This window comes from Dysidea avara, chromosome 8 (assembly GCF_963678975.1).
Source record: "Dysidea avara chromosome 8, odDysAvar1.4, whole genome shotgun sequence".
Taxonomy (NCBI): Eukaryota; Metazoa; Porifera; class Demospongiae; order Dictyoceratida; family Dysideidae; genus Dysidea; species Dysidea avara.
Genome location: NC_089279.1, coordinates 35,086,204 through 35,113,848, shown reverse-complemented (window position 1 = coordinate 35,113,848; position 27,645 = coordinate 35,086,204). Strand labels below are relative to the sequence as shown.

At 38.7% G+C, this 27,645-nt stretch overlaps 3 protein-coding genes, 1 long non-coding RNA gene and 1 pseudogene across 7 annotated transcripts in view; 3 read left to right on the top strand and 2 right to left on the bottom strand.

Moving 5' to 3' along the window:
• Positions 1 to 4,667, top strand: part of LOC136262666 (uncharacterized) — an 82,848-nt gene extending 78,181 nt beyond the window's left edge. The window contains exon 7 of the mRNA XM_066057034.1: positions 4,463 to 4,667. Within this exon, the coding sequence (XP_065913106.1) occupies positions 4,463 to 4,632 (170 nt within the window). The 3' untranslated portion in view covers positions 4,633 to 4,667. The remainder of the gene's footprint in view (positions 1 to 4,462) is intronic.
• LOC136262661 (uncharacterized) lies at positions 42 to 17,039 on the bottom strand (annotated as a pseudogene).
• Positions 16,999 to 20,759, top strand: LOC136262671 (alpha-1,6-mannosylglycoprotein 6-beta-N-acetylglucosaminyltransferase B-like). 4 transcript variants are annotated; one of them, XM_066057042.1, is made up of 9 exons: positions 16,999 to 17,159; positions 17,213 to 17,306; positions 17,355 to 17,662; positions 19,052 to 19,084; positions 19,396 to 19,466; positions 19,516 to 19,649; positions 19,858 to 19,899; positions 19,960 to 20,006; positions 20,510 to 20,759. In XM_066057042.1, the coding sequence occupies exons 4-9, from the start codon at positions 19,071 to 19,073 to the stop codon at positions 20,688 to 20,690; spliced, it is 489 nt and encodes a 162-aa protein (XP_065913114.1). In that variant the 5' UTR covers positions 16,999 to 17,159; positions 17,213 to 17,306; positions 17,355 to 17,662; positions 19,052 to 19,070; the 3' UTR covers positions 20,691 to 20,759. The 4 variants fall into 4 exon arrangements, with proteins under 4 accessions (XP_065913114.1, XP_065913115.1, XP_065913113.1 ...); XM_066057043.1 differs by having other exon boundaries at positions 17,005 to 17,117; positions 17,190 to 17,306; XM_066057041.1 differs by having other exon boundaries at positions 17,028 to 17,306.
• Positions 20,760 to 21,018: 259 nt separating this feature from the next.
• LOC136262682 (uncharacterized) lies at positions 21,019 to 24,447 on the bottom strand. Its single transcript, XR_010704268.1, has 3 exons — positions 24,275 to 24,447; positions 21,269 to 21,432; positions 21,019 to 21,216 (listed from the first exon to the last, which is right to left on the bottom strand). It is a non-coding gene; the product is annotated as an uncharacterized lncRNA (long non-coding RNA).
• LOC136262660 (nucleotide-binding oligomerization domain-containing protein 2-like) lies at positions 24,180 to 27,402 on the top strand. The gene is made up of 4 exons (XM_066057022.1): positions 24,180 to 24,543; positions 24,601 to 24,861; positions 24,946 to 24,990; positions 25,038 to 27,402. The coding sequence occupies exons 1-4, from the start codon at positions 24,492 to 24,494 to the stop codon at positions 27,290 to 27,292; spliced, it is 2,613 nt and encodes an 870-aa protein (XP_065913094.1). The 5' UTR covers positions 24,180 to 24,491; the 3' UTR covers positions 27,293 to 27,402.
• Positions 27,403 to 27,645: the final 243 nt, after the last annotated feature.

The following is a 27,645-nucleotide window of genomic DNA, read 5'->3' as shown; positions in this document are numbered from 1 at the left end:
AGTAATTATAGTTGTCATGAGCTACATGCAGTGGTCTACTCAATTGCTATGAACTATAATCTTTAGATAAATTTGACTCTTTAACCTTTCAAGAAAATTGTACAATAGTTAATAAAGTTCAAATGCTATGCTATTGCTAAATGTATGTCACTGTCCATGTTTACTGGCCATCATCACTCTATGTTCTCTAAACTGTTCAAGAAGTTCTTAAGCTTAGACCTTTTTACTGGTGGAGCATTCAGAAACAGTACCTCCAAGAATGAGAAAATATTTGTGCAGCCAGTGCAGTACTGCATGTTGAAAACATAATAGGAAGCAAATAGGATTATCGGCACATCAGTCAAATCAATTCTTGACATAATCCTGTTCTTGACTACTAGATATCCATCTTTAGGAGTTTTTGCCTGCCCCCTGATGATTATAACAGGCTGTGGATATTCTGTGTTCTTTGCTTCTGTTGAAGCATCACTGAAGTCCTAAAAATATATATATACAACTACACAGCTGCATGTAAAGCTTCCATACCGAAATGAAAATAATCAGTCTACTTGACTTGGCCACTGTTCTAGTGTCGGGTAGCAAGTAAGCTAGCATCAATGTGGCCAGTATAGATCTGGAAACTATATGCATGTGTGGATTAAGAACATTTGGCAATGTGAACTATTGTACCTTCCGAAATAGGTGCTTTTGCTTCATCACAAAGAACCCTCAGATGTGGGTTACCTTCTTCATTGGCAACAGCAATTATCTTTGGAACGGTATTCATCCAAATCTCTTTCATTTCTTTTGTAGCCTCTCTTCTTTGGACAATGCGGTCAAGCTCAGCCAAAATCTAATATGCACACAAGGTTTTATCATGAGTATTATGTAAAATCTATGTACATAGGAGTCAATTGCAAGTTACCTGATTACACCTTTTTATGGATGGGCAATCCCTCAATAATTCCTTGATTGGTTGATGTTCCTTTAGGATTTTCTGGCGTCTTAATGCATATGTTTTTGTCATAAGACTGTTGATCACATGTCTATCAGGCGAGATCTTCCCCTCTTCATGCTTCAAAAGTTGCATGTGCCTTTTGTAGGAGTGCTCATCTTCTCCTACTGGTACAACTGGTGGTTCCAGGAGTTTAGGAAATTGTTTAAATTCAGGTCTAGGCTTCTTCACTACTTCTATGCCACTATCATCAGCATCTAATGGTCTCTTAAAAGCTCCTCTGGGTTTAGCATTCCTTATATTTTTCATTCTGTCAGACATTGCCTCTACCAAGTATCCCTATATGATATATATATATATATATATATAAGTGATTAAATTTATTTCCTCACATATTCACTTCCAGACTTTGATCGCAAGAACGGATACTTTTCAATAACCTTGAGTGCAACGCTTTGGTACTCTTCTTTAGTTGGTAATGCTTTATATCTAAAAATTGCTGAACAAATACTTGATATAAATTTTGTTCTGCAATGGCCATTAAGCCTTTTCTTATGCAAGCCAGCCATGACATCTCGTGGATAATTTAAGGGTAATTGGAAGTCATCTGGAAGTGGAGGTTGTTCTTTGCACCATGATGCTTTAAAGCTACAGAAAGCCTCCTATCAAAACATTGTAGCTAATAGCTATACTACTATTAATAGTTTGCATGAGTGCTTACCTTTTGCAATTGAGTAGGTGAGTCCCTGTCTACTTGTGGAGACAGTGAGTCTCTATCTTCTTTGTGTGTACTTGTTTCATTGCTACTTGAAGCCAGGAGTGCATTCTGATTTTCATCTGTTTCATCTCCACTTGCTGCTGATAGATCTGCAGTAGGCTAAAGAAAACAGTTGTAGTACCACAATATTCAGCTAAGCTTATAAACGTATATATATAGAAGAGCTGGCAGCTGCAAGGGAGCAATGACGTTTGTAATCACCGATATTGTTGTGAAGGTACGTCTGATTTGTATATGATGAGTGTTTTACTGCCGGTACTTTTTTTTGTGGTACTACACCTGACTCCGCCTTTGGTCAATATGGGCACGTGATATCACTCGGCTGTTCTTGAGACCTCACCCAGAGGAGCTATATCATAGTTAATCAGAATAGTTCGGGACTGCTCTATTAGAGTATATCAATCTTTCGTGATCTGTTGCTTTCCTCTGTGCACTTTCTGTCTTAGATTTCCTGTTCGAGGTTCAACCTGAAGGGGGGTTCGTGAGACCCCAAAGACCCTCCCCTGGATCCGCCCCTGAGGATGATGATAGCTTGAATTGTAGACAAATCACATCAGTGGGTCCTGTATCCACTATCATGCTTAACAAGTCCAACTGGTTGAACACTTCAATGGTAATACCAATAATACCAATCATTACAAAATATACCCATAGTACTGTACTACTTACATCAGTAGCTACATTAAATCTTTGTCATGACGTAATTCCACAGATATGGCATTCTTTCCACCTTTTAAACTTCTCCCCACTTAAATATTTGAACAACAGACATCACGTGCCAGAACTAAACAGAAATAAATTACAGGCCCTTAATGTAGTGGACAGCTTGAAAGTTGGCGGTGCAGTCACAAGATACTGGTGCCACAAGACTGTACTGTTGTGGTTGGTTGTATGGCAACAGAGAATTACGTTGAATGAAGGTTTCATCTACATAGTGTCCGGCACTTGTAGGCAGATGTATGGTAGAGGAAACTTGTGAGAAAATCATAACATTTTGATAGTAGCTAATATAAAAGGCACTGAAGGAAATAGGAAACTAAGTATGTGTGTATGTATTAGTGGACAGGAGGAAGTGATGCTTCAAATTGTGTCTATTGTCATCACCATATTGATATTAGATGGGTCTGTCAAAGCATGTAAGCAACTGAGACAAGTATAGATGAGTATATTGTAGATACTATAATGAATGAAGCTTGTATTATAACTTATTCACAGGGGTATAAAATGAAGTAAGAAGACGAATGGAATCCAGAGGCCAAGTTTGGGCCCTCCATGGCCTTCCATGGCCCTCAAATCTCTCCAAATTGACTGAGAACACTATTGGCGAGCTCTCTGTGAGGTCCCAGCTCACCACACACCATTATCACAAAGCTATGGCCATTTAATGGCGCCAATCTCCCACTCGTGGCTTTGACAGGGTCGGAAGAAAGCTGCTACAGAAACCAGACTTACCAGTCCTGAAGGAAGTACAGTGTGGAATATGGTAGTGTGTTAGACCAGCAATCCATTTCTGGTAAAAACGTAAGTTTGATTTTGTGTGTGTGGAAGCCTTGTTATATGAAATCCGGTCACAATATTGTTTCAGGATGTCGTCCGGTACTGATGGGCACTTGATCTGCTTGGGTTGCAAAATGATTGTACTATCACGTAACTACTAAGTCCATGCAACACGTGATGGAAGCTATCATGGCGTCATATGTAATGTACTTGAAAAAAAATTAATTAATTGAATTGAATTGTAACTTCTGCGCAGGAGTGCAGGACAATACTCTGTAAGAAGATCAAGTCGTCCCTTCACCTCCATCTATGCTGTTGGCATGCTGTTGAGTCTCATGTATGTTAAAAACACACACAAAAAGCACAGATATAAGAAGTGCTTCATTGAGGCATGTAGCTGTACAGATACTGAAAGGGATTGTCAAGCTCGTCTCATTACAAGAGTATGGAGGTACTGAAGAAAATTGTGCTCCAGATATTCAAAGTGCTCGAGTATTCCAGAGAGTTGTTGGTAGACCACTATCCCTCCCATGTCCTCTACATCATTGTAATGGGGAACAAGTGTTGGAACACTACAACATGACAACACTGAAATATGACATCATTGATGATGGACTTGGGCACCTGATAGGCTACAATGACGAAGGAAGCCATAGATGTTGGCAGAGATGAATACAGTTGACTGTCAATATTGTTACTTCACTGTACAAGGTAATGGATTTTCTTACAGATTTCTCATAACATTGTGTTACTATTTAGTAATACCAAGACGGCAGAAGTAATGATCAAGTTCCCTCCAGCGGTTCTTACACAGGGACGTGTGATGTAGCTGGTGATCCCAGGCCAATAGTGAATGCTTCACTGAACACAGAATATTGTCCACACTCAATCTTCATCACTAACACAACAGTGTTTACTACACAGGCAGCATTGAGAATACCATCAGATGAGTGTAACAGAACAATATTGCACTGTTCTGCTGGGAATATGTCAAGAAGTAAACACAATGATAACCATTATAGGTGAGCTGACTCTACCACTAGAAATAGCTATAGTGGGTCACCCTTGACATCCATTCCTCAAATGAGACACACGCATTAACAAATTGCACATGTGATTGTCCCAGAGGTTAATATCAAAAGGTTTAATACCTAGGGAGACAGTGCTTAACAGGCTTGGGGAAACATGGCTATTTACCTGAAGTTTTTATGAGACACAGATCATGTGTGTCATTGTCATTTGTCCTACTATAGACACAACACAGAACACATCACCAGAGTCTTCACCCACCATTACTACTACCAATGATACACACAATGGAAGGAATGATGTAGTCAACACTACCAATAGAACAAGCAGTAACAAGAACCACTTGATGTTGTCCCTCATTGTAACACTTTCAGTAATAAGCTATGTGTTATAGTAGTGACTGTGTCTTATCATGTGTAGTGATGTGTGTGTGTGTGTGAAGCAATCTCACAAATCTACTGTTTTAGCACATATATTTCATAACATAGAAATGCTTTGTAGTAACTGAATATTTATCATGATTAGTTGATCCATTGCAGGTCACTTTTAACATGGACATAATGAGCACTACATGACCAGTGTCATATCACGTAGTCCACAATTCAGCAGTTGAAAAGCTGAGGCAAAGCAGCAAAGCTATCCACAGATTCAACATAATCCTAAACTTAATACTCCTAGGAAAATCCCCTATTAAGAAGCCATGCAATGTCACACTTTACAAACTAAACAATGCATGTTCCTAGAACATTCTCAGCATTTACTGGTACTATGAGAACTACTGCACTAGGTAGTGGGGGACATGTAGACTTCTCAAGATGTGTATTAGAATTGTTGACAAGTTCTTTATCAAATGTCAGAACAATGTCCAGTGAGGGATGATACTACAGAAGATAAGTAACCATGTTAGCCTGACTGTGTTACAAGGTGAAACTGTTGGGAATTATTGTAGGAGTGATTACTGTTGAGTATTCAAGATCTGTGATAAACATGTCTGAAGTGTGTCCAGACAGTGTAAAGATAGAGAAGTGAACAGCTGATCCATATGTACTGTGATAGAACCAGAAATTTTAGAAAATCCTTTGTGGACAGGAAATAACTACTGTATAAATATACAATCCTACATCATTAAGTGGACAGTTCATATCTGTCCTAGTGTTCAACGAACATTACACACATACTATCACTCTTCAGCTTTGTATATAGATGACATCAAGGGACTTTCCATAACAAATACCTAGTACGCTGTGGTCTTGTGATACAATGATGTCATTCAGTGACTACAAAGGATCATGTATCTGCTCAAGTATGTGTGTTCTAATAAGTAATCTTCCTACAGTGAGTTTAGCTTAGCAATGCAGGATGTGGTATGATCAATGAACATTGCAAAATGACAAATCAACTGCACGAGCCAAAAAATAGGATGAGTTTAAACCAGAGAAAATGGCACACACACACACAGACATTTATTTCCTGTGAATGAGTAAATCAAACCTTCAGTACATGTCCACATTTTCAAGTGTCCTGATTAACAGGTTCCAGTGTATAGCAGAATTAATTTTTGTGGCTCCTAAGCCATATCACTGCACATTGTCTGCTGATCTAGTACATGTGTATCAGATGGTTTAATCACTCTAACAAAACGTGTCTAGTTTGTTGTTGTACATGTCTCGATAGTTCCAGTTCCCACTAGTGTAAAATGTTAGTAGTGAAGTTGTGTGTAGTGTCTTGTATAAACATGTTAGCATCAGATGTTATCAGTGAACTATTAAGAGGATTACATTGTGGAGGGACCTGTCAACATGTCCAATACATCTGTCACTATGACCTATATAAACACTGCACTGTACTAGTTGGTAGTTAAGAGATTAACACTGTAACACTATCAGAGTACTGAACTATTTTAACTACTTTAACACTGGGAGAAATGATGCTTCTAATTGTTATCATACTGGCTTTACAAGCCACCATCACTGAAGGTGAGAACTTCATAACGTAGAGTAGATAAGTTCACAATGTACAGTTGTACAGTACGTTGGAGTAAAAAAAAAACATTTCTACATGTACTGACCTGTATGTACTACAGCACTACATCAGCCACCAATAACATATTATGTACTAACTATACATGCACACCTCACACCAGCTTTCATTGAATTCTTGGTAATAGTATTCTTATATTTTAGTGTGACGTTAGAATATACTATTTCAGCAACTGTTGATTATTTTACTTGCAGCAACAAGTTGTGGGAACATGTCAAGAAGTGATGATGGAGGTCAACATTACTGAAGGTAAATCATCTACTCATTGTGGTCACCACTGACACTCACATTAATGCAGACAGACACACACGTACCTGCACCCACACATGTTTACAAAATACAAATTGTAGAACGATTTATAATAATCAAACTTTGTTCCACAGACACACATCCAGTGCAGGCCTCAGACAGAGACGAGGCTCCAACCACTACAATTACTCCAGCCAGCAGTGGAGCAGAGAGCAACATCATCATAGACAAGAAATATGGGATGACAAAGATGCTCAAGTGGTCGGAGTGGATGATAACAATATGGTGGACCCTTGAGAGCATAGAAGCAGTGATAGACTTACATAAAGCAGTATTCCTACATGAGTAGCACGGTATATGTCTGCAGCAAACAGAACTAAGTTTTATTTGATTTTACATTCCATGATCATGAGTACTATATATGGTATGACAATTGCTAACTGTTATGTGTACCATTAACATCAGCAAGGTATAAGTACCACAAGAATAATTGTGGTGCTTGTAAACTACAATATATATAGTACTTTATGTAGGACCATATAGGTCACGCCTTTTGAACACTGACATACGTACAAACATACGTAATTATTCCACTCACGTCCCAAAATTCAAACATGTTTTCTTTGGCGATTCCAAACTCTGTCACTTTAGCCTATGGTAAAAGTGGTACAATAATAGCATCAATATAATATACATATGAATATAACAAACTACACTACATAATTGTAATGATTACAATTACATACATAAAAGCATAAGCAAACTCTAACTCTCTTAGGTACAAGGAATCAAATCCAGGACAAGTGACCCACCATGTCTCACAGGTGAAGGTGTGGGCTCTTGAAGACCCTTGTCAGTAATGTAGGCCATAGACAGTTGGCATTTGCTTTCCAAGTTAACATCAGGTACCCAGTTGGGTGACCGTTTCCCCAGTTAACACAGGGTCCACAACACACTACACAACACACTACACAACACACTACACAACATACCTCATTTGTTGATAGTGCCACAAAGTGTTTGGCTACAGCACTCACCTATAGACACACCATATAAGAGCATGCTAAAATAATTACTCTACTACCCACATCACCATTAGCAGCTTTTAACAACCACTCCTTCACTGAGGTGGCATTAGTGATCGTCTCCAATGTTGTGAATGTCTAGGAGTACACAAACAAGTAAACAAATTACATTATAGGTTGAATTAATACACAAAATATACAGTATTCCAACATTATATCCTAACAGTACTATACTAAAGTCAAGGATGCTTTGGCACAAAGCAACTACCATACGACAGGAAAGTTTGACAAAAGAAAAAATTGACAAATTGGCTACATTCGTCAAACTCTAATTCATCAGACATCAACAGGTGCCTCAAGTCAGTGTTTAGATCTGTGATCCTTGCTTTTTGTTAAACTTTAATTCATCAATATTTCCTATTGTACAGTAGCTCAAATATGGAGAGACATCTATTTGAAATTGTCTGTCTCAACAAAACCAGCATGAGTAGTACATACAAACATAACAACATTAAAAACTGAAAAATTTAAGCCAAATCCCAACTCTGCAGAATAAAGTACTGTAGTTTATTTTCAGTTTACCATAATAGGTTGAGACTTTGGTAACTCATTCCTTGGACATTGACTGAGACAATAAAAGGAATTCAAAAATTGTGCAAAGAATTCAGGTTTTTGCTGAGACAGTGTTAAACATTTGTAATTGAGAAACCATGTAGTCTGTGGCAGTACCTTATTTTAATTTGGCCACAATTTTCTGGATGGTAGCTACATTAAGCAGGTCAGTTTGCACACAAAGAAACACAATTTGGAGAATTAAGTTGGTTGATTTAGACCATGCTATACAGTATTCTGTATACAAATAAATATTGTATGGTACCAATACAAGTACCATACTTTACATTCTTGACCATACACATAAGATCATGTGATCAAGTTACCTTAGAGGCAATGATAAACATTGTGGTCTCTGGTGACAGGGTTGCTATGGTCTCCACAAGATGAGTTCCATCAATGTTGGAGACAAAATGAGCCCTTGGACCACCAGTACAGTATGGCTTCAGTGCCTCAGTAACCATCAGTGGACCCTAATACATTCCATATGGTAATGACAGTTGAAAATAAAGTAGGCCCTTAGATATCCATGGAAAATATTTACTGCATGGATTAAGTATCAACTACTCTTAACAGATCATACAAGAGATTTTGAACTAACTCAGAAGTTATTTTACATACACAAACAACACTATTGGTTATTTTACAACACAAATTTGTTAACTACATACAGTGTGTACAATGTAATGTGATAGCACTATACAGTGAGTGTACAAACACTACGAGATCACTGACAATAACAATGGTACTTTGAAGTAGAGAGTTCATGAGTATCAGTGCCTATGATAAGGAGATTGTGATTTTAAACAGCAAGTTCTAAAGTGTGATATGCACCATGGCCGCCTCATAAAATGAACAGGAGCTGTTTATGTGACGGTGGTGGTCCCATTCAGGGGTGAAACCAGAGGGGGTCTTAGGGGTTTCAAGACCCCCTCAGGCTGAACCTTGAAAAGGGAAGAATTGCAAGGAGGAAAGCAATAGAATGAGAAAGATCAATATACCCTAATGGAGCAGTCACAAAATACTCTAATAAAGCAATCAGACTAGTATTTATGTAATCATACATGTGATATCATTTGCTCAAATTTCGGCAAAAGGCAGAAGACATGCTCTTACCATGAGTGGAAGAACTGGCAACTACTACAAAGAAAACAATGGCTTCCTGGCTGTTGTTAGTAATCTTTTAATGCCAACCATTCTGCCCAACATTTTTTGTTTGTGTGGTCGCGTGATACCAGTCGACTGCTCTTGACACCTCCCAGAAGACAGAATCAATTGAACTCCCTGCAGGATGCATTACAGAATGACACAGGAGCTACTTCAGTAGTATTTCAACTCAACCAGGAAGAAGTGTGGACAAGAGTTCCATTGTTTGTAATATTGCCTGGAAGTTGTATGCATAGTAAGCTAGACCTTCAATAGCATAGTACAACAATAAGCTGCACGAACAACAGTGTAGGTTTCCACAGCTAGAGACACACATCATGCTTGTTCAAGTCTGTAAAGGGTATATTTTATGCATATGCATGCGAATGCTACAGCTGTAGGACACGCCAAATCACATATGTGAACTTTAGGGGGATAACCCTTCATCCACCTCACGGAACCCCCTTTCGGATCTACCCCCGGTCCCATTAGTAAAATGAGTACATTAGTACACTAGTACACTCACCAGATCAGATCCACCAATTCCAATATTGACAACATCAGTGATTTGTTTACCAGAGAAACCTGTAGGGGAACATGAGTGTGTGATGTAATATTGTGTAGAGTATATTAAGAGGGACTCAAAGTTGGTAACTCTATGGTGGTTATAATACAACACAAGCTTTCAGCTTTCTAGGAGGTCCCTAGTGGGACAGTGATTACAAAACTTCTTCAACTACTCTAATAGAACATTATATCAACATTTTGATCAACTAAAAAATTCAGAAAACTGGTGTTTGAATAACTGAGGTTCCACTGCAATGTAAACCCTAATGTGTAATTGACCACATGTGTCTGTATACTGATAACACATGTGTACACACTAGACACACCCTCACCTTTCCAGGCTCCACTTCATACACTCTAAATAGTAAACAATACACCACATGTTATCATGAACCAAACACAGTGAGACTGTACATAAGGTACGTGTAACACTTTCACATCACAGATCAAAGGAGCCGCCCAGGCTACATTTCATATGTAGCCCAACTAGCCGGGCTACATACAAATTGTAGACCGGGCTACAACTGGGCAGTGAATATATAGACGTTGAGGCTGAAATTGATTGTGGGGATTGATTAATACTCGCGTGATTAGGATGCACGACTCGGATTTTGCCATGAAAACCATTCAGTTTTGTTATCCTCGCCATCCTACCAGTTGAAAAATGTTGGGCTAAGGTGAAAACTAGTGATTTAACTTATTTAATGATTGTTTCCACACATTTTCAAATACAGACATGCCTCCATCACGAAGCAACTACTCTGCATGTAGTGTTCTGCGATACAGTGCATTTAGTGTATCACATATCACCATCAATAAACTGTTCGATACGATACTATAATGAAGTGGTCATGGCTAGTTATAACTGGCATATTAGCTAATAGTTGTAACAATATCTTAAAGAGCTGACACTGATTCTACATTCACTGTGTATACAAATGTCTTTATTCAGTGAATGCTGATAAACTATAGTATTGATGTGACAACTGAAATAGCTAGTGTGTTCTGATAATGATTTTACAGAGTTGCTGTTAAAAAGCAAAAGCACATCTCTACCTGGATACCTGCCTCTATTACACCACCCAGACAATTAGCTACCGCAAACATTTTAACACATGCTCCCATGAAGGCTTGTCCAGATTACTTCGAATTTTGAAGAGTTGTCAAGATGGCTAGTATATACAGCAGATTTGTTTACTGCTTAGTGATACAGTTCTTTATACTAAAGTGTAACAGCTACTGTTTTTGGAAGACCGGGGTAAGAATATTTTAGCCACAAAAGCAGCACTTATACACACGCATTTGTATGGCTTCTCACAACGTTCCATTTTATAGCAGTAATAGCACAGATAAATAGAGAGGCTTTCGATTTGAATATCTAGATCACTGTTACAGTAATGCAGCAATCACTGACTGTTCTGCTAGAAAACCTCAATATATCGATGTATTCTAAGTACAGTATCGTATCATGATACTTATTTGCTGTATCAATATATTGCCGTATCAACATGTATTGCAGATCACTACCTGCATGTAGTAACTACTCTACATGCAAGCTTACCTATCTAGGCCTTTAGTCAACTCCGTACTTTTTCCTTTAATGATTCAATAGCACTGATTAAAACATTAAACTTGCATAACTGAAATTCTCTGTGATGTCTCTAGGAAATATCTGTTTATCATAACCAAACGTAACCAGCTGCTGACCCATAATTAAAAAAATTAGGTATACATATATAATACAGCCAGTGGCTGCACTCATATTGGCTTGGGTGATTGATCGCCCTGTACAGGCTATCAGCCTGATAAGTGTTACATATTAGCTGTAACACGGGGCATGCAGGCTTTTCCTGATATGCATACCAGACTGCCTGAGGGCCGCATCAGGTAAAGCCCTCATGCCCATTTTACAACTATTACATATACTGAGGTACCTATGTATTAGGGCTGGGACAAAGCTTCGAATGTTCAGTAGGTTTGAAGGTTAAGCAAACTTCGAATTATAAAACTATCCTTCGAAGCTTCGTAATGCACTCATAACCTACAAAAAGAATTACAAAAAAACATTCTGTTCTTTATTGCAGCAGCTTATTCACCTTGCACGATCAATGTTCGTCTTGTGCGATCGATGTCACCTGCCACGCCTATTTTTAAGCCAATGAAAAGTTATCTTTCTACCATGGTAGAAGCCTTTAATGCCTTATAAAGTGATAGATAATGCATGAAAAACGTCCTTAAAGCTATTAGTTGGCATTTAACTATGCATGATTGCAGTATAGCGGACACGCCCATTTGCAATCACTCGATCGTGTCATTCAAAACTGCTGCTATGCATTATCCAAATGCTTACAAACTTACAAAATAGGATTAGAAAGATAAAACTTAAACATAAATACAAGAAAACCTACCAACACCGAAGCTTTGAATATTCGAATATTTTATTAGCGAATGTTCGAATATAAATTTCAAGCTTCGTCCCAGCCCTACTATGTATATAGTTTTGTTGTATGAAACACTTGTGATAATTTGTACAAAAATAAAATATATATTTGGGGATAAATTCCTCTTTAGAAACATGTATACACAATAACAGTATGTATTATCACTCACCTCACTAAACTATTGCATGTGATCCAACACATGATTGACATCCGGCATCACCTGATGATGACATGATGAGACACCATCACCACGACAACCATGCTACTCACATCTTTCCCATCCACCATTATTGGAGCGCTAGCATTAGACCTGTTCCTTAGAGCAATATGGAGTATAGCTCTGTCCTGTATTAGTAAGTGCATATACATCTCTGTGGTACACACAGAAGCTTCTCAGAGTGTAGTGTGTGTGTGTGTGTAACAGTGGGCAGCTACCAAGTGACCAAAGTGTAACAGTGTATAATATTATAGTGAAGTCTATGACAGATAGAGGATGTAACAAATGAGTACAGCAAGAGCAGTTGAGCATTTATACACAAGGAGTGTACACATGTTCCAGTAATCAAGCCACTATACCAAACATACAACTAACCCACCTCAGTGAAGTTGATCTTGTCACCAGAAAACATTCGGTCTCTCATCCCCTCCACATTGCGAGCCTTAGCCTGTAATAGAGAGAACAGTAATCCCAGAGTCAATTGGTACACTGTATCAATGCTAAGCCAGAGGAGGTCAGTATCATGATAAGTGATTGCACAACCAACCATCATTGATAAGTATACAAGATTATGTATGGCTTGCTTAAAGGAAAGCCAATTGAGTTGGGGTGGCTGCTAGCTCTGACACATACAACATGGATGTGCAGTTTGGAGAATGACAATGAGGTGTTGTGTAAAAATTTCTTTAAAATTAGGAGATGAATAACACATGACCCAACCTCCTGTGATGCTAAGCATAACCCACTCCAATTAACACCTACCAGGTTAAACAACAACTTCATGGTATCACTGGTGATGACATCCTTAGAATAGTCCACCAACACTTCTCCATCCTCACTGGGTAGAGTGATGCTGTAATGAGATACGTGGGTTATGGGATAATAAAGAAAACTCATGGGAAGTATAATAAAATGGTTCAGCCTAAAGAATAAGGACATGACCTGCCAGTGTCATCATTGTCACGTATAATTACACTAAGCACATGTACACATGTACTACTGCCTTTGAATTATTAAGGTAATGATAAATCCTATTAATATTATAATGTCTTTAGAGCAATTAGTCCGAAGATTGGCCCACCTTACAGCTACAGTATTGTTACCTATCACCTGATTAGTATATCATATACTGTGAGGAGTAAAACAAAGAGCTAAATGTGTGTGAAAATCACTTAATTTCAGTTAGCTAATAACGTTCCTGTTTCACCTAGAACAGACACAATTCACACATTGAATGTAGACAGCTCCAAGCAAAGCAACAGGACATTCAACAGGTAGACAACTAGTATTTTGCTAAGTTGTCAAACTTGATAATGCTACAGTACAAAGGTCATCAACAACATGGAGGGGAGGGGGGGGGGGGGGTATCTATCATAGACTCTTTGTACTACCAGTGGAGCCTTCTTTTGTATTACATATCCTGTACATACCAGGAGCCTATTGTGCCTTGCAGCATTTATCAGCTCCTGCACTAATTACAGAAAATCAGTAAGTCCCTTTACTTGCAAGGTTAAATCCTTTTCACAGGAAACAGCTAGGGATGCAACAATACGGGTAAATACCATATTGCGTATTGCCTTAAGAAATATTGCAATACATTACTGTATTGCATGCAATATTTGGATTAAGGCCTTTGGTGATGTTAAAGTGCTATACTTGTGTAAATAACTCATGAATTAGCTTCATAAGATACAGCAGATAGCATTAGTGTCATGTGGTGTACACCCACCAGTCAAAAGCTGCTTATAATGGCCAACAGTTATAGGTATTACAGTACAAGTAGGCAGTGCTATTTCTAAAACATCAACAATTACATTCTGGCGGCTTTGATGCCCGCCCTCAAGGAGGGTGGCAGCTGAATAGGCTAATTATCCACAACCACAGCTCATTACAATCCTACAATATTACACAACATATTGTAAACAGCAATATATTGCAATAAGCATATTGATATGTTTCTCACACATTGTATTACAGTCTATTTCCAGTTGGTTGACAAGAGAAACGAAGTGTTAAAAGTCACGTGCTTGAAAGTAGCCAATGAGATCAGCAGCCTTCAGTTTAAGCTAGCGCCGTCCGCCTGGTGTGAAATTTCATTGGTTATTTCTATTCACGTGATATTTTACGTGGACAACCAACCTGAAATAGACTGTATGATATGTGATAGAAAATATTGATATATTGTTGCACCCCAATATACTCACATTGGATGTAATTACCAAATGGCCCGGCTTTGAAAACATTAATTACTGTCTGAATTAAAAGTTAAACATAAAATGCTGTAAATTTTCGAGGGACACAATTTTGTGGATGCTTTAACCATTAAGATTATAAGAGTGAAAAACAAGTGATCTACGAATAAAAATCCTAATTTTGTTAATCTGCAAAAATTACATACCGTACCTTGAAATTTTATATATATACAATAAATGGACTAGTTACAAACTAGCTGGTGGTTTGGAAGTATAGGCTCTATTCTCTGGAGCAGAGTTTTATTAAAACAGAGATCTTCTCTAAAAGGAACTGGCAAAACAACTATATACTTGTTTTACTACAAGAGGTGAAGTGTACATATATTATATTTTGTCAGCTGAACAAAGGACGTAAAGTATTTCGCGGACTGGACTCACAGACTGAGCTGGAAACAGCTTTTAAACAATAATCCAAGAATTATCCAACTATTTCAGCACTGGATGGTGACACATATATTGAGCACAACTGCTGGTACTGCTCAGCCTCTTCCTTACAAGTTGTGAAGGCAGAGTGTGCACTAATTAATTAAAATACACTTATGATACACATGTACTATAGTATGTTCACGTTGAACTGAATCCTGAAAAACAGCTAAAAATTAAAAGTGAATTTTTTCTCAACAGAGTTAACATTTCAGCCAACCAGATGATTATTGGTAACAGCAAAGGTGTCAACAACAGACATGTACGGTTTGGAATGAACACTGTACTTATACGGCTTCCCATAGGAAATGTATTGTGAAAATTTTGATTGGCAGTAAATATTATGTCAAACATTTGAACAAAATGATTTTGAAATATTTTTAGTGGGTCAAGCAGTACTACAAATGAGCCAAATTTCAAGATCACGTGTAATTGCATCCATGAGTTATTAAATGTTTTTGAGGATTCAACTCAACGTGAAAATACTATATATAGTAGTGATAAAATGTGATAGAGGCTATTGTTGTAGCATTGATGTTTTCCTTTGTTGCTTTAGCACTAGTGTTAAAACTGTAGTGATGAACCAGCTAATTATTCTCAGCAGGTGGGTGGGTTAAGGTTATGGTGCTATGCAAATAAACTGGCTCATCACTTCAGCCCTAACATTAGTGCTAAAGCAACAAAGGAAAAACCTACGCTACAATAGCCTCTATCACGCTTAATCACTACTAGTACATGTGTATCATAAGTGTCTTCTAATAATTAGTGCATGCGCTGCCTTCACAACTCAGTGTAAGGAAGAGCAGTACCAGCAGTTGTAGCTCGATAATGGTGTCTCCAGTGCTAAAATAGATGGTGGATTATTGTTTAAAAGCTATTTCCAGCTCAGTCCGTGAGTCCAGTCTACGAAATACATTATTCCCTCAACAAAGTGACTGAAAATGACAAATGGAACATGTCACAAAGCATGTACAACAGACCAATTATAGTCTCAATGATCACCACCATGCAACAGTGCCTATAAGAAAGGGAATCTTTGACAAAATGAGGAGTCAACCAGTAAATGCAGATAAGGAGGGTGGCACTAGCGAAATTGATTTGCTGAAGCTCAAAGTGACACAGGCCTATGGATCAAAGTCAGGCTAGGGATGGATTTTTTCAAACCCTTTCTAGGTATTTGTCCCGTTCACTTTAGTCAACGATTTTCACTTAGGTTCTTTGGCTTGTGGTAAACACCTCACACAGGCTTTGCCTCCAGTGTTTACCCTCCAGTGCTTAACTGGTAAGCAGATAAAAACAAAAACCAACAAAACAACATCTCAACCATGTGAGCAGGAACCCATCCCAACTTTTATGTGATGAAACAGTAGCGGCACTTAGCAACTACATATCCTATACAGGTCACATTTCAATACACACAGTCAAGGCTTTACATGCATGGCTTATCTTATAACTGTCGGGTATTAGCCTCCAAGCTGTGCAGCACACACTACTCACACTCACTACCTAATGGCCACACTACAAAGGTTACATGGTCGGGATCACTGCACGAGTCACTAAGCTAGCCCCAAGGCTAACCTGAACTTGTCAAATCTCTCCGCGTCCTTTCTGAACAACTCTCTCATGTGCACCTTATTCATCTCTTCGTGGTGAGCCTGTAGTGCTGTCCATTCTGCACATTTCGTCAGAGACATCGCTAATCGCACCATAGATAATATACCCCCTATGATCGCACCTCGGATCTCACTCGTACAGAGCTGCTGAAAAGAAAGCGCGTGAACCAAAAGTGAACTTTCTCAGGATATTAGTCCGGATTCCTTCGCGTACTACTTTGCAAGCAGCTGGTAAAGAATCCGGACCCGTAAGACATACAAGACGAGGTTGTAAACAGGGGGTGTTGCAAATAAGCATAGATCCTTTATACCGTGAGCTTTCCATCATCAAATCTGGTATATTATCTATGATCAAATAATATTCAGTTAACTGAAATGTGTGATACTAGTACTATTCATCACTTCACTATTACAGAAGTGTTCAGCACTTCAGACTACAAGGCACCAAACACTAATCCATACTTTAGTCAATGGAAGTTTACGGTACAGTATACACTAATGTTACACAAGAGTACACTACTTGTTGGGTAGAATATGAAGCAGTTCTGGTCACACACACCGGATAACCCCTTCCTTGGCTTTGCCATGGAGAAGCCAGTACAAGAGCAAAATGTTGTGAAGGAGAACAGAGCAATGATATATGGGAAGTAAAAAGTAATAGAAGTGTGAGGTGTTAATGGTTTGCATGTTTATTGTACAGCTAATTACATTATATATGGGGAAGAAGAAGTATCTTGAGGCAATTGCAGAGAAGCTACAACTACACTCTACCTTCACTATCGTATCCCTAACACTAAGATTGTTAATCATGGAATAGTGGATCACTTAACCCTCTCTAGGTACTGTAATGTGTGTTTCGTGTTCGTGTGTGTGTGTGTGTGTGTTTGCATGCATGCGTGTGTGTGAGGCAGCATATAGTGAAGTGGCTAGAGCATCATCGGCCTAGTAATTGAAAGGTTCCTGGTCCAATGCTTGGCTACACCAAATTGGCGTTGTCGTTTCCTTGAGCAAGAAACTTTACTCACATTGTTCAGTCTACCCAGCTGTTTAAATGGAGACCTGATGGCCCAGTATCAACTGGGGAAGCAGCCCACTCAGCTCTAACATCAATGGGTATAGTATTACATGTAACTGGGGAAGCAAATGTCAACTGTCCAGTAAGGTCCAGATGGGAGTTCGGGTGCCCACATATTCACCTGTGAGGCCAGGTGGATTTGCCTGCACTGACTATTAGCATCCAAGTGGTACACAGGTTTCTGGTGCTGGTCCACTGGATGAGTGTACAGTAGCTGAAGTCCAGAGGAGGTTGGACGTGCTATAAGTGCTATTTAAATATATTGCTCTTAATTGCATTTTCTTTGGTATTTCACTTGACCCTCAATAGTCAATGGGGTTCGTTAGATATTCAGATCATCCTTCACGTAGGCTTTAAGGCTATGTATGTACTTTGTTTTCTCAAAGCACTTGAGATTCGAGGTGAAATTAATAAATTGTGATTTGGTGTATACAACTTCACCAGACTTGTCATGTACATTTTCTATAATAAAACAACGACCCTTCACTGTGTTACAATGAGATTGCTATATTACCGTCCTCAATAAAACAGATTTGGCATAATTTATTTTATTGGTGCTTTAAACTCTGGCTGTTGTAATGTTACAGGATAGCTAGTAGTAGGCTGGTTTAAAATGATAGTAACACAACCTCAAATAGTGTATCACTATTTGAAGGAAATAATAATAGTTGTACTCTGTGGCACAATTCCATGGTACTTGTAATGAGTGTATTATTAGAGTAATTGTTGAGAAAGTGTTTAAATGTTACTTGTGTTAGTGTTGTGAAATATACATACCAAGTGTTTAGTTAAAGCACTGTATCTGTTTTTGATACCGTCTAATTTCTTAACACCACAATACCATGGATTAAAATAAACAGTCTTTAAAGCTTCACTATTTGTATGAAAAGTGTACATATGGAAGAATATGGACTGGTGTACAATAATATACTGCAATGAGCTTGCTAACAACACCTTCTGTCTTGAGTAAAAATGTTTAGAAACTACTTTTGTACCTGATCTAGTAGTAGAGGTCTAAAATGACATCTAACTAAGTCATACTGATAATATAGTTATACCGTAATATCAAGAGTCCATAATAAGAGAGTAACAATATTGTACCGTCTATGAAATATCAACTGCTCACACTAGCTTGTGTATTTGTTTTCTTTAGCAACATAACTAATAGACTGATGCTGGAAGGAGGATGAGTAGAACATGTTGCTAAGGATGTTACTTAAGCTACAGTGTATATGTGACATCACCACTGTCATACACTGGGGTGTAATTGTGTCATGTAAATTGTTCTCGGCAAGTCTCATCGTTAAATCTAAAGAGTGAATTTATGAAAATTTTAGGTAATTTTTTGGATATGTTTTTCAATTGCCTATGAGATTTGAGTTTTGTTGCCAACCCTCAACTTTTACTGTGTGATAAATCACATTCATTGTTAGTCGTTTGGAGTTGTTGAGTGACGTTGACATGTTGATTACATGTACACAAATACTCTTCCTACAGCTCCTCATTATCCTGGACTGATGTAGAGATTATGGCAAGACATGTACACATTCAGTCAGATAGTACATCTTGTGAGTACAGTGATCTTCTACTGTTGTTATTAGTGTGGATGTTCCTTAGGGTCCAGTCAGTTAACATTGTGTAGTGTGGACATATTTGGTAGTAGCTCATTCTGGCCTAAACCTTCACTAATGAAGGTGATCCAGAGTAGAAGTGATGAGTCCTGTAAAGCTGCTTGTGCTGATCACCACATGGTCTGCCTGTCTGTCTGTTTGCACATGTGTTGTAGCATCTATAAGTGTACTACTGTCTATATTTCTATTTGTGTGTCTGTCTTGTAGTACATCTGTCTGTACGTGTATGTGTACTGTAGTGTCTGTGTATTTGTGTAACATGTTTGTGTGTGTACTAGTGATTCATAGAGAGAACACTGGTATATAATGTGTATATTTATATCAACAGATGTGTGAGTACAGCTACTTTCCACTTATAAACACTTTCAAGGTGTGTCTTGATTTGAGAACAGTATTATTGTAACTAGCTTTATTCCTGTTGACATTTCAGGCATTAAAAGAGAACTTTCATTGTAGTGAATTTCAAGAAACCAAAAAGTTAGTAACATTTTGACCATCATTGTGTTTGCAATTAGTGTCTGTACATGTGTGTAGTGTAGTGTAGTGTAGTGTAGTGTAGTGTAGTTTAGTGTAGTTTAGTGTAGTGTAGTGTAGTGTAGTGAATATCTGTAGGGCAAGAAACCTTCGTGAGTCACCAAATTGTGTTATTTTTTGTGGAACAAATTTTAATTTTTGAAGGTGCCTAAACAGAGGTGCTTCCCTTCCCTTGTACTGTTGACTTGTACACTTAATACAAACTTTCATTTGGTTTGCACTGCTTAACTGTATGTAGTTGTATGTAACAATTAATACCTGAGTTTATACCTTAGCTAGGTGACTCCATACTACAATGTAACTATAAGTTGTAAAATATTTAACTTTTGTGTACAAGACACTGCCCATGAAAACCACGAAATGTAATATCCCACCAAAGAATTTTTTGCCTTATAGTATATTCCAGTAGTGATGTGTGTGTATATTATATCATCCTTCCTGGTCAGGTACATGAGTGTGTTCCCAGTCTTCCTCAAGTCAGCTAGTGATGGATACTCTGCTGGGACATGTGTTACTACTAAAATAAACAGACTATTAAGTTGTAGTGGACAACATCAAGGATATTTGAGACTGTGTCCTTGTAGACACTATAGGAAGGGTCAGGTAGCCCTTCCTATTGAATTATAGCTGTAATCTTTGTATTCTAATGTTTTTAATCAGTTATACATTTTACGCTTATTTGTTGATAACTCTTCACTATTGGTGGTGATTTGACCCCTTCAAAATGAGTTATGAAGCAAGAAAGGACACTTTGTGGGGACATAGCTACATCTCAAGGTCATTGAATTTTGTCTTTCATTTCTACAAAACAGTGTTGGCAAGGGTGTAGCCACAAGGTGAGGTAAACCTGTTTACGTTAATTGAGCTAAGACCTCAAAATGAGCCATTCTCAAGAACTAGTGTAACTCCATCCATGAGTTGTATATTAAACGTTTTATAGAACTTCTTCACCAACTAAAAATATTAAAATCTTTTCATTTGAATGTCCTGGCATATTATGTACAACTAATTTAAAGTGTCACCATACATTTCCTGTGAGAAGCCATATAAGTTCATGGTCCGTTATGATATTTTCCCAAACTTGTAATGGAGCTAAATCACAAATGTCTGTTTACTGTCACCACTAATCAATTGGTTGGTTGAAGTGCTATTTCTGCTGAGAAAAAAAATTACTTTTATTTTGTAGTCATTTTCTCAGGGCTTACCTCAACGTGTACGTAGTACCATATTTACATGGTTAACTCCACACCTTAAATAATAGCCACACTTGAGTGGTGTCATGATTGACTTTGAAAATAAGGACTTCAACATCATTTTAAAGCATCAAGTGACGGTCAAATTCAAATAGTTGTTACATCAATTTTTAGTACTGTAAGGATAAACGCCACAACGTTTAACCAAGTAAATACAGTATACAGGCAGTGGTAAAAAAGACAGTCTGTAACTAGTCAAAGTTCAGTGGTGTATCTGGGACCATAGATAATATACCTCCCTGGATTGGAAACTAGTAAGCGCTACTGGTTACAGGCTAGTTTCTCACCCCCTTCAATAACAAGACAAGTTTTTCTGGGCGAAACAAGACTCACCACTGGTAAAGGGTTCTTTCTCAAGATGTTTTAGAAGCCAACAGTGAATTTCGAGGCAAATTAGCTCTTTATTGTGTAGCGAAATTGAATGTGACATTAGATGGTTTGGACACATTCAAGGAAAACACCAAAACCCTGTACACTATGCCCAGACCATACCATGGAGCATTATTTGATGACTTCGTAGTATAAATTGTGTAGCGATACTGTCTAGAATCACAGAGAGAATGTGCTTCCAGTTTTGCCAAAAAATACCATCCCAAAAACCTGCCAAAGAAGTTATGGGAAGGCATATTATTTAGCCAAGGCAATTCTTTATAGCATAGTTAACCTTGTGATACTTTCTTTTTCTACCTACAATTTAGCCAAGAATGTGCTTCCAATAAGAATGTAATCCGCCATTGTAAGCCTTCCAACTAAAAGTGAAGCGAAGTGGTCAAACTAACCAAAACAGTTATCATAACAACACCACAAGTCATTCTCATAACAAAGTAAAGTCATTAATGCCACCGTTCTGCTGTAATAGGATTACATTTGTTGAGGCGCAAAACCAGCCTAAGGGACACTGGTTCTTGTACAAAGTCTATGGGCAAGCGGCGCAGTTTCCAATCCAGGGGGGTATATTACAGTGTATCTATGCTGGGACTTTTAAATACCTGTAACTGTAGGGTACATGTTATAATAAACAGTAATTGTCAGTGGTTGTTGTTAATGTTACAAGTAGTGTAACATGTAGTGTACATGGTTCATGTTTGATGACAACTATCGAAACATTACAGATCAAAACTGTTGTATCAAAACTGTTGTTGATGTGTCTGTTACAAATAAAAAGACATGTTGATCTCTAGCAGCTCACCAATTTATTAGAGGTCACACAGCCTACTGAGCACTTTTATGGCTTCCACAATACGTTTTCTATTGATTTCACTCATTGGGTCCTTTGAGCTTGATATGATTGGTAATTTCAACGGTTCTGTGTCTAGTTGTACCAAACATTGTACAGTGGTCCCTCGATTATCTGAACTTGTTGGGCCCTGGGTGTGTTGAGATAATCGAAAAGTTCGGATAATCAAAGCCCATTCATTTATATACAGAGCCTTGCTCAACTACTCTAATAGAACGCACACCTTATATAAATACTCTAATAGAGCAGTCATCGCTACAGTTCGGATAACTGAAAGTTCAGTTAATCAATGGCCGGATAATCGAGGGACCACTGTACCAAGTTTAGTGTTTTTATCAAAAGTGAACAATTTTTTTGCTTAGCCGCTCTACTAATATACAAATGAAGGAAACTAATTGATAGACTGATCCTTATCATAAACTCTGTTATGGGTCAGTGTTCATAGCTGCTGGTTGTTACTACTTCCACTTGTATTGAACTGTCTCTCCTATAAAATAAACTACTGCTCAGCATTCTGTACATGCAGTGAAAAATGTAGAAATGTGTACCACCCCACCTCCAACACACACAAAACAAAGTATTAGCTACCATGCTGGCATGGTCATGCCTTCCCATTGAGACACCTGTGAGCCACTAAGGTGCTATGAGTCAGCGTGGGCCAATCCTCCTGGGGCAGGACTAGTAACCCACAGGAGGCTGTACCATGTCTCACTGGTGAAGGTGTGAGCACCCGAAGTCCCACCTGGGCCTTCACCTGCCATGAGACATGGGACAGTTGAGTATTTACTTCTCCAGGTAGCCATTAGTCTCTATCCAGAAATTCCCCCGCCCAAACACAAAAGGGAAAAAAGTGGTCTGGGTACGAGACTAGGTAGCCATTACTGGGTGGGCTGTTTTCCAGTTGACACCAGGTCACCATTAAACAGCTGGGTAGACTGGAACAATGTGAGTAAAGTTTCTAGCTCAAGGAAACAACAGCAATAACAACTAGACATAACCAGTTATTGAACACCTATTGATACCAGGCTGGTTCTCTAGCCTCTTCTGGGTTAAGACAATTTGGTTGGCAGCATCATCCAAACACTTCCTAACAGATTACTTGGTACTGAAATGTCAAGAGTTAGATCAGGCTGATATGAGGTAGTAAGAACTAAAGTTGGAATAGCTGGTAGTTACGTTAGTGGTCAGCAAACACATCAACTAGTAAACCTCAACAAGCAAAGTAGCCAGAATAGTAATGTATAGCTGGAAAGTTTGGTGGGAGAAAACTTTGGCATATTTACCGTGGTAGGATTTTTGGTGAGGAAAAATTAAGCAAATTTTCTATTGCATGGGCAAACTATTTGGTTTGGTGAAACACTACTCACTGGCCAATTGTTAATGTCACAGGGTAACCATTTAAAACATGTGATGTAAGAATCAATAAACACTACACATTACACTGTATAGACCACCGCCACAAATTGACAACAGTGATCAGAGAGATTCAGTACATCAAACCATAGATAATAGACACCCTCGTATGCATGATCAAACACATTGTTTATACGTGTATGTGATACCCTGACTTGATAGTAATAATCATGCTTATTTAATACAATGGTACTTGTGGGAGTAATGAACACGTGGACGTCTCAGGTAATACGCATAGGTCCTTAAAAAAAAATGACTATATTCACCACTGGTGGGCATTAAAAACATAAACCTCTCTGTACACTTACAGCATTTACTCCAGCCATCAGCTGAAGAACGACCACTGCAATAATCATAGGTACATCAGTAGGTCTACTCTCTAGTGTATAATTTGAATCGTCTATGATGAAACAGATAGGAAACGGAAATATACTGGCTACTTGTTTATGCGATCAAAAGGGCGTGGCTGTAGAATAGTTTCTTTTGACATTTCAGCTTGTGTAATCACGTCGCAGATCGGACCACATGGATAGAAGTGATCAAGAAGGACTAAATCAGTTCAAAACACCTAAGAATGGTAAGTATACTAATATCCGGATATCACAGTGTAGTATACCGTGTCCGCATACTACAGCTACCAGTACTCCACTGCTGAAGGATCTCTATCAACACATTACTCCAAATTATGCTGCAGACTGGAAAGTGATAGGAGCACTACTGGGACTACCTAGAGAAGACCTGAGGATCATAGAACATGACAACTACCACAAAGCTGTTCCCTGTTGTAATGCTATCTTGGATAAGTGGCTTGAAGTGGACCCCTCTGCTAGTTGGGAGAAGTTGTTTAAAGTTATTGAGTCACCTGCAGTGTCCAGTGATCAAGCTCCTGATAAAGGTGACTAGCTATATTGTGTGTGTACAACATGTGTAGGTAAACAATTGTATTAACTAGCTATTGTGTTGTCTTCACTAACTATAGTGACCTCCAAACCTGACATGGACAAGTCAACGGTCACTGATCAAGGTAGAGTGGACACATTATGTGTGCTCCATTTTATGTGTTGTTGATAGGAGTCTCCATATTGTCTGACAGAGTGAAACAGCTTAGTATACAAACACGGTTTGCTGTTGACAAAGACACTTGGCCACCAAACCGACCAAAGGACTTTATACCAGTTTTACTAATTCACCATCAAGGTGAACACACCGTCAAACAAGCAGCTGCACTTCAGTTGGCTGAATCGGTCCAATTAGGTGGTGTTCATCCCAAGCATTACCCACAAGAAAGCCATCAATCACTGAGAGAAGCACTTGATAACAGTAAGACAACTAAACATCTAGTAGATATTTTAGCTCCACTACAAGAGAGTGATGGTGCGCATCTCGTTTTAGTCGAGGGTTTGCCTGGCATTGGCAAATCTTTGTTATTACAAGAAATTGCATACCAGTGGTCAATAGGAAAGTTGTTACAAAAGTTTAAGTTAGTTCTCCTCCTCCAGTTGCGTAGTCCAGCTGTGCAGCAGGTGTCACTTGTCGCTGATCTTTTCCAGTTGGTCTGTAAACGACAGACAAATGCCACAGAAATTACCACTGCATGTAGCAAATACCTCTTCAACAACAATGGCAAAGATGTTGTTTTTCTGTTCGATGGCTACGATGAGTTCCCAGTTAATCTACAGAAAGATAGTTTAGTTGCTGATATACTGAAACGTCAGGTACTACCTCATTGTGGTTTGGTAGTGTCATCTCGTCCACATGCCTCAGTGGGACTCCGAGAAGATGCAACCATCAGAGTTGATATCTTGGGCTTTGCTGAAGACGAACGAAAGCTATACATTGAACAGTCTCTGAAGGAACAGCCACATGCAGTCAAAGAGCTCACCGAATATCTTGAAGGTAATCTGACTATCAACGGCCTGTGTTTCATCCCCTTCAACATGGTAATCTTGATTTACCTGTACAAAAAAGGAATTCCCCTTCCCAGCAATTCTACACAGCTCTACAACTACTTCATCTGTCTTACCATCTGTCGACATCTTGCCAAGTCTGGTCAACCTCTTGATAATACCATCACTGATCTAGCCAAACTTCCCGAGCCCTATAATACAATAGTTCAGCAGTTATCAAAACTATCGCTTGAGGGTCTTAATAACAACAAGCTAATCTTTACCTTGGAGGAGATGAGAGCAGCTTGTCCAGGCGTTGAAGCTATCGAAGGAGGTCTAAACGGCTTTGGACTGCTGCAGGCTGTTGAGCACTTTGGGCTGGCTGGGAAAACAATGACATTTAACTTTGTCCATTTTTCCATTCAGGAGTTCTTGTCCGCTTACCATATCACTCAGCTTCCACCAGATGAAGAGCTGCGAGTGCTCAAAGCGAAGTTCTGGAGCGATATTCATTCCAACATGTTTGCAATGTACACCTCACTTACCAAGGGACAGCGATCTGCTTTTAAACAATTTCTCTCCTGTGGGGATGACACGATCACCATCGCTGAAACATATTTGAAGGATCAACTGAAGTGTCTTCGACTATTCCGCTGCTTCTATGAGGCCAACGACGAAGCCTTTTACACTTCTATACAACAAGGAAAAAGTTTCGATGATAAAGTTATCAATCTTGAGAACACTAGCCTAACCGTTTATGATGTTGAGTGTGTTACACTTTTCCTTACCTGCTCACCCCACAAGGAGTGGAAGGAGCTTAACTTGAGGAACTGCCATATCCACGATAGCGGCATTCTTGTCCTTCACCGTGATTTGATGTCACATGACGTTACAGTTGCAATCCAAAGCTTGTCTGGTAATAACCTCACCAGGTCTTCCTCTTCCTCCATTAGTGACCTCACCATCCACTGTAGAGTAGAAGAGTTGATTATTAGTGGTAACAACACCATCGCAGAGGACCCTGCTCTCTACAACATGTTGACCCATCCCTCCTCTAGGCTAGTGACACTGTACATGATAGGTACCAGCTTATCATCAACATCAGCCATTACCCTCTTCACTGCACTAACAAAGGGTAACAAACTAAAGGTGCTCCACATTAACAACAATCTCATCACTGATGAAGCTTGTGATGTCATTGCCACTACAATGAAGAACAACACATCACTAGTCAGGCTGGGGATGTGGCTCAACAAGATCAGTGGAGAAGCTGCTCAACATCTACTACAAGTCATCCAGCACAACGACACATTACAATATCTAGTGCTACCCTGGGGTTACACTGAAGATGTTGTTAAGAGGATTAGATCACTACAAGAAGAAATTAACAACAACAGAGAAAGTAGAGGATGTCAAACAAAACTGTACATTGACTGTTAGTAGCTACTTTTCTTTAGTTTTCACTTTGTACTATTTTATGACTGTAATGGCCGCAAGTGTCATTTTGTTCTGATTTTGATTTTAAAAAAATAATTAGTTGGTTAAAACTATGTCAATTGGTAATGTTGAGGGGTCCATCATGAAATGTTAATCTATCTTGTGTGGAACATGACCTACAAGAAGATCTTAATTTTGTGCTTTGTGTAAACATCTTGAGCCTTAGTATTAAGAAACCCAATGTAACGTTGGTTGGCTCCACGTTAAAAACTTCAAAATCATGACCTAAATATTACTATGATGGTAGGTCACTATCTCGTGTGTGCCTTTATCGTTTGAATCCCATACCTAATGAC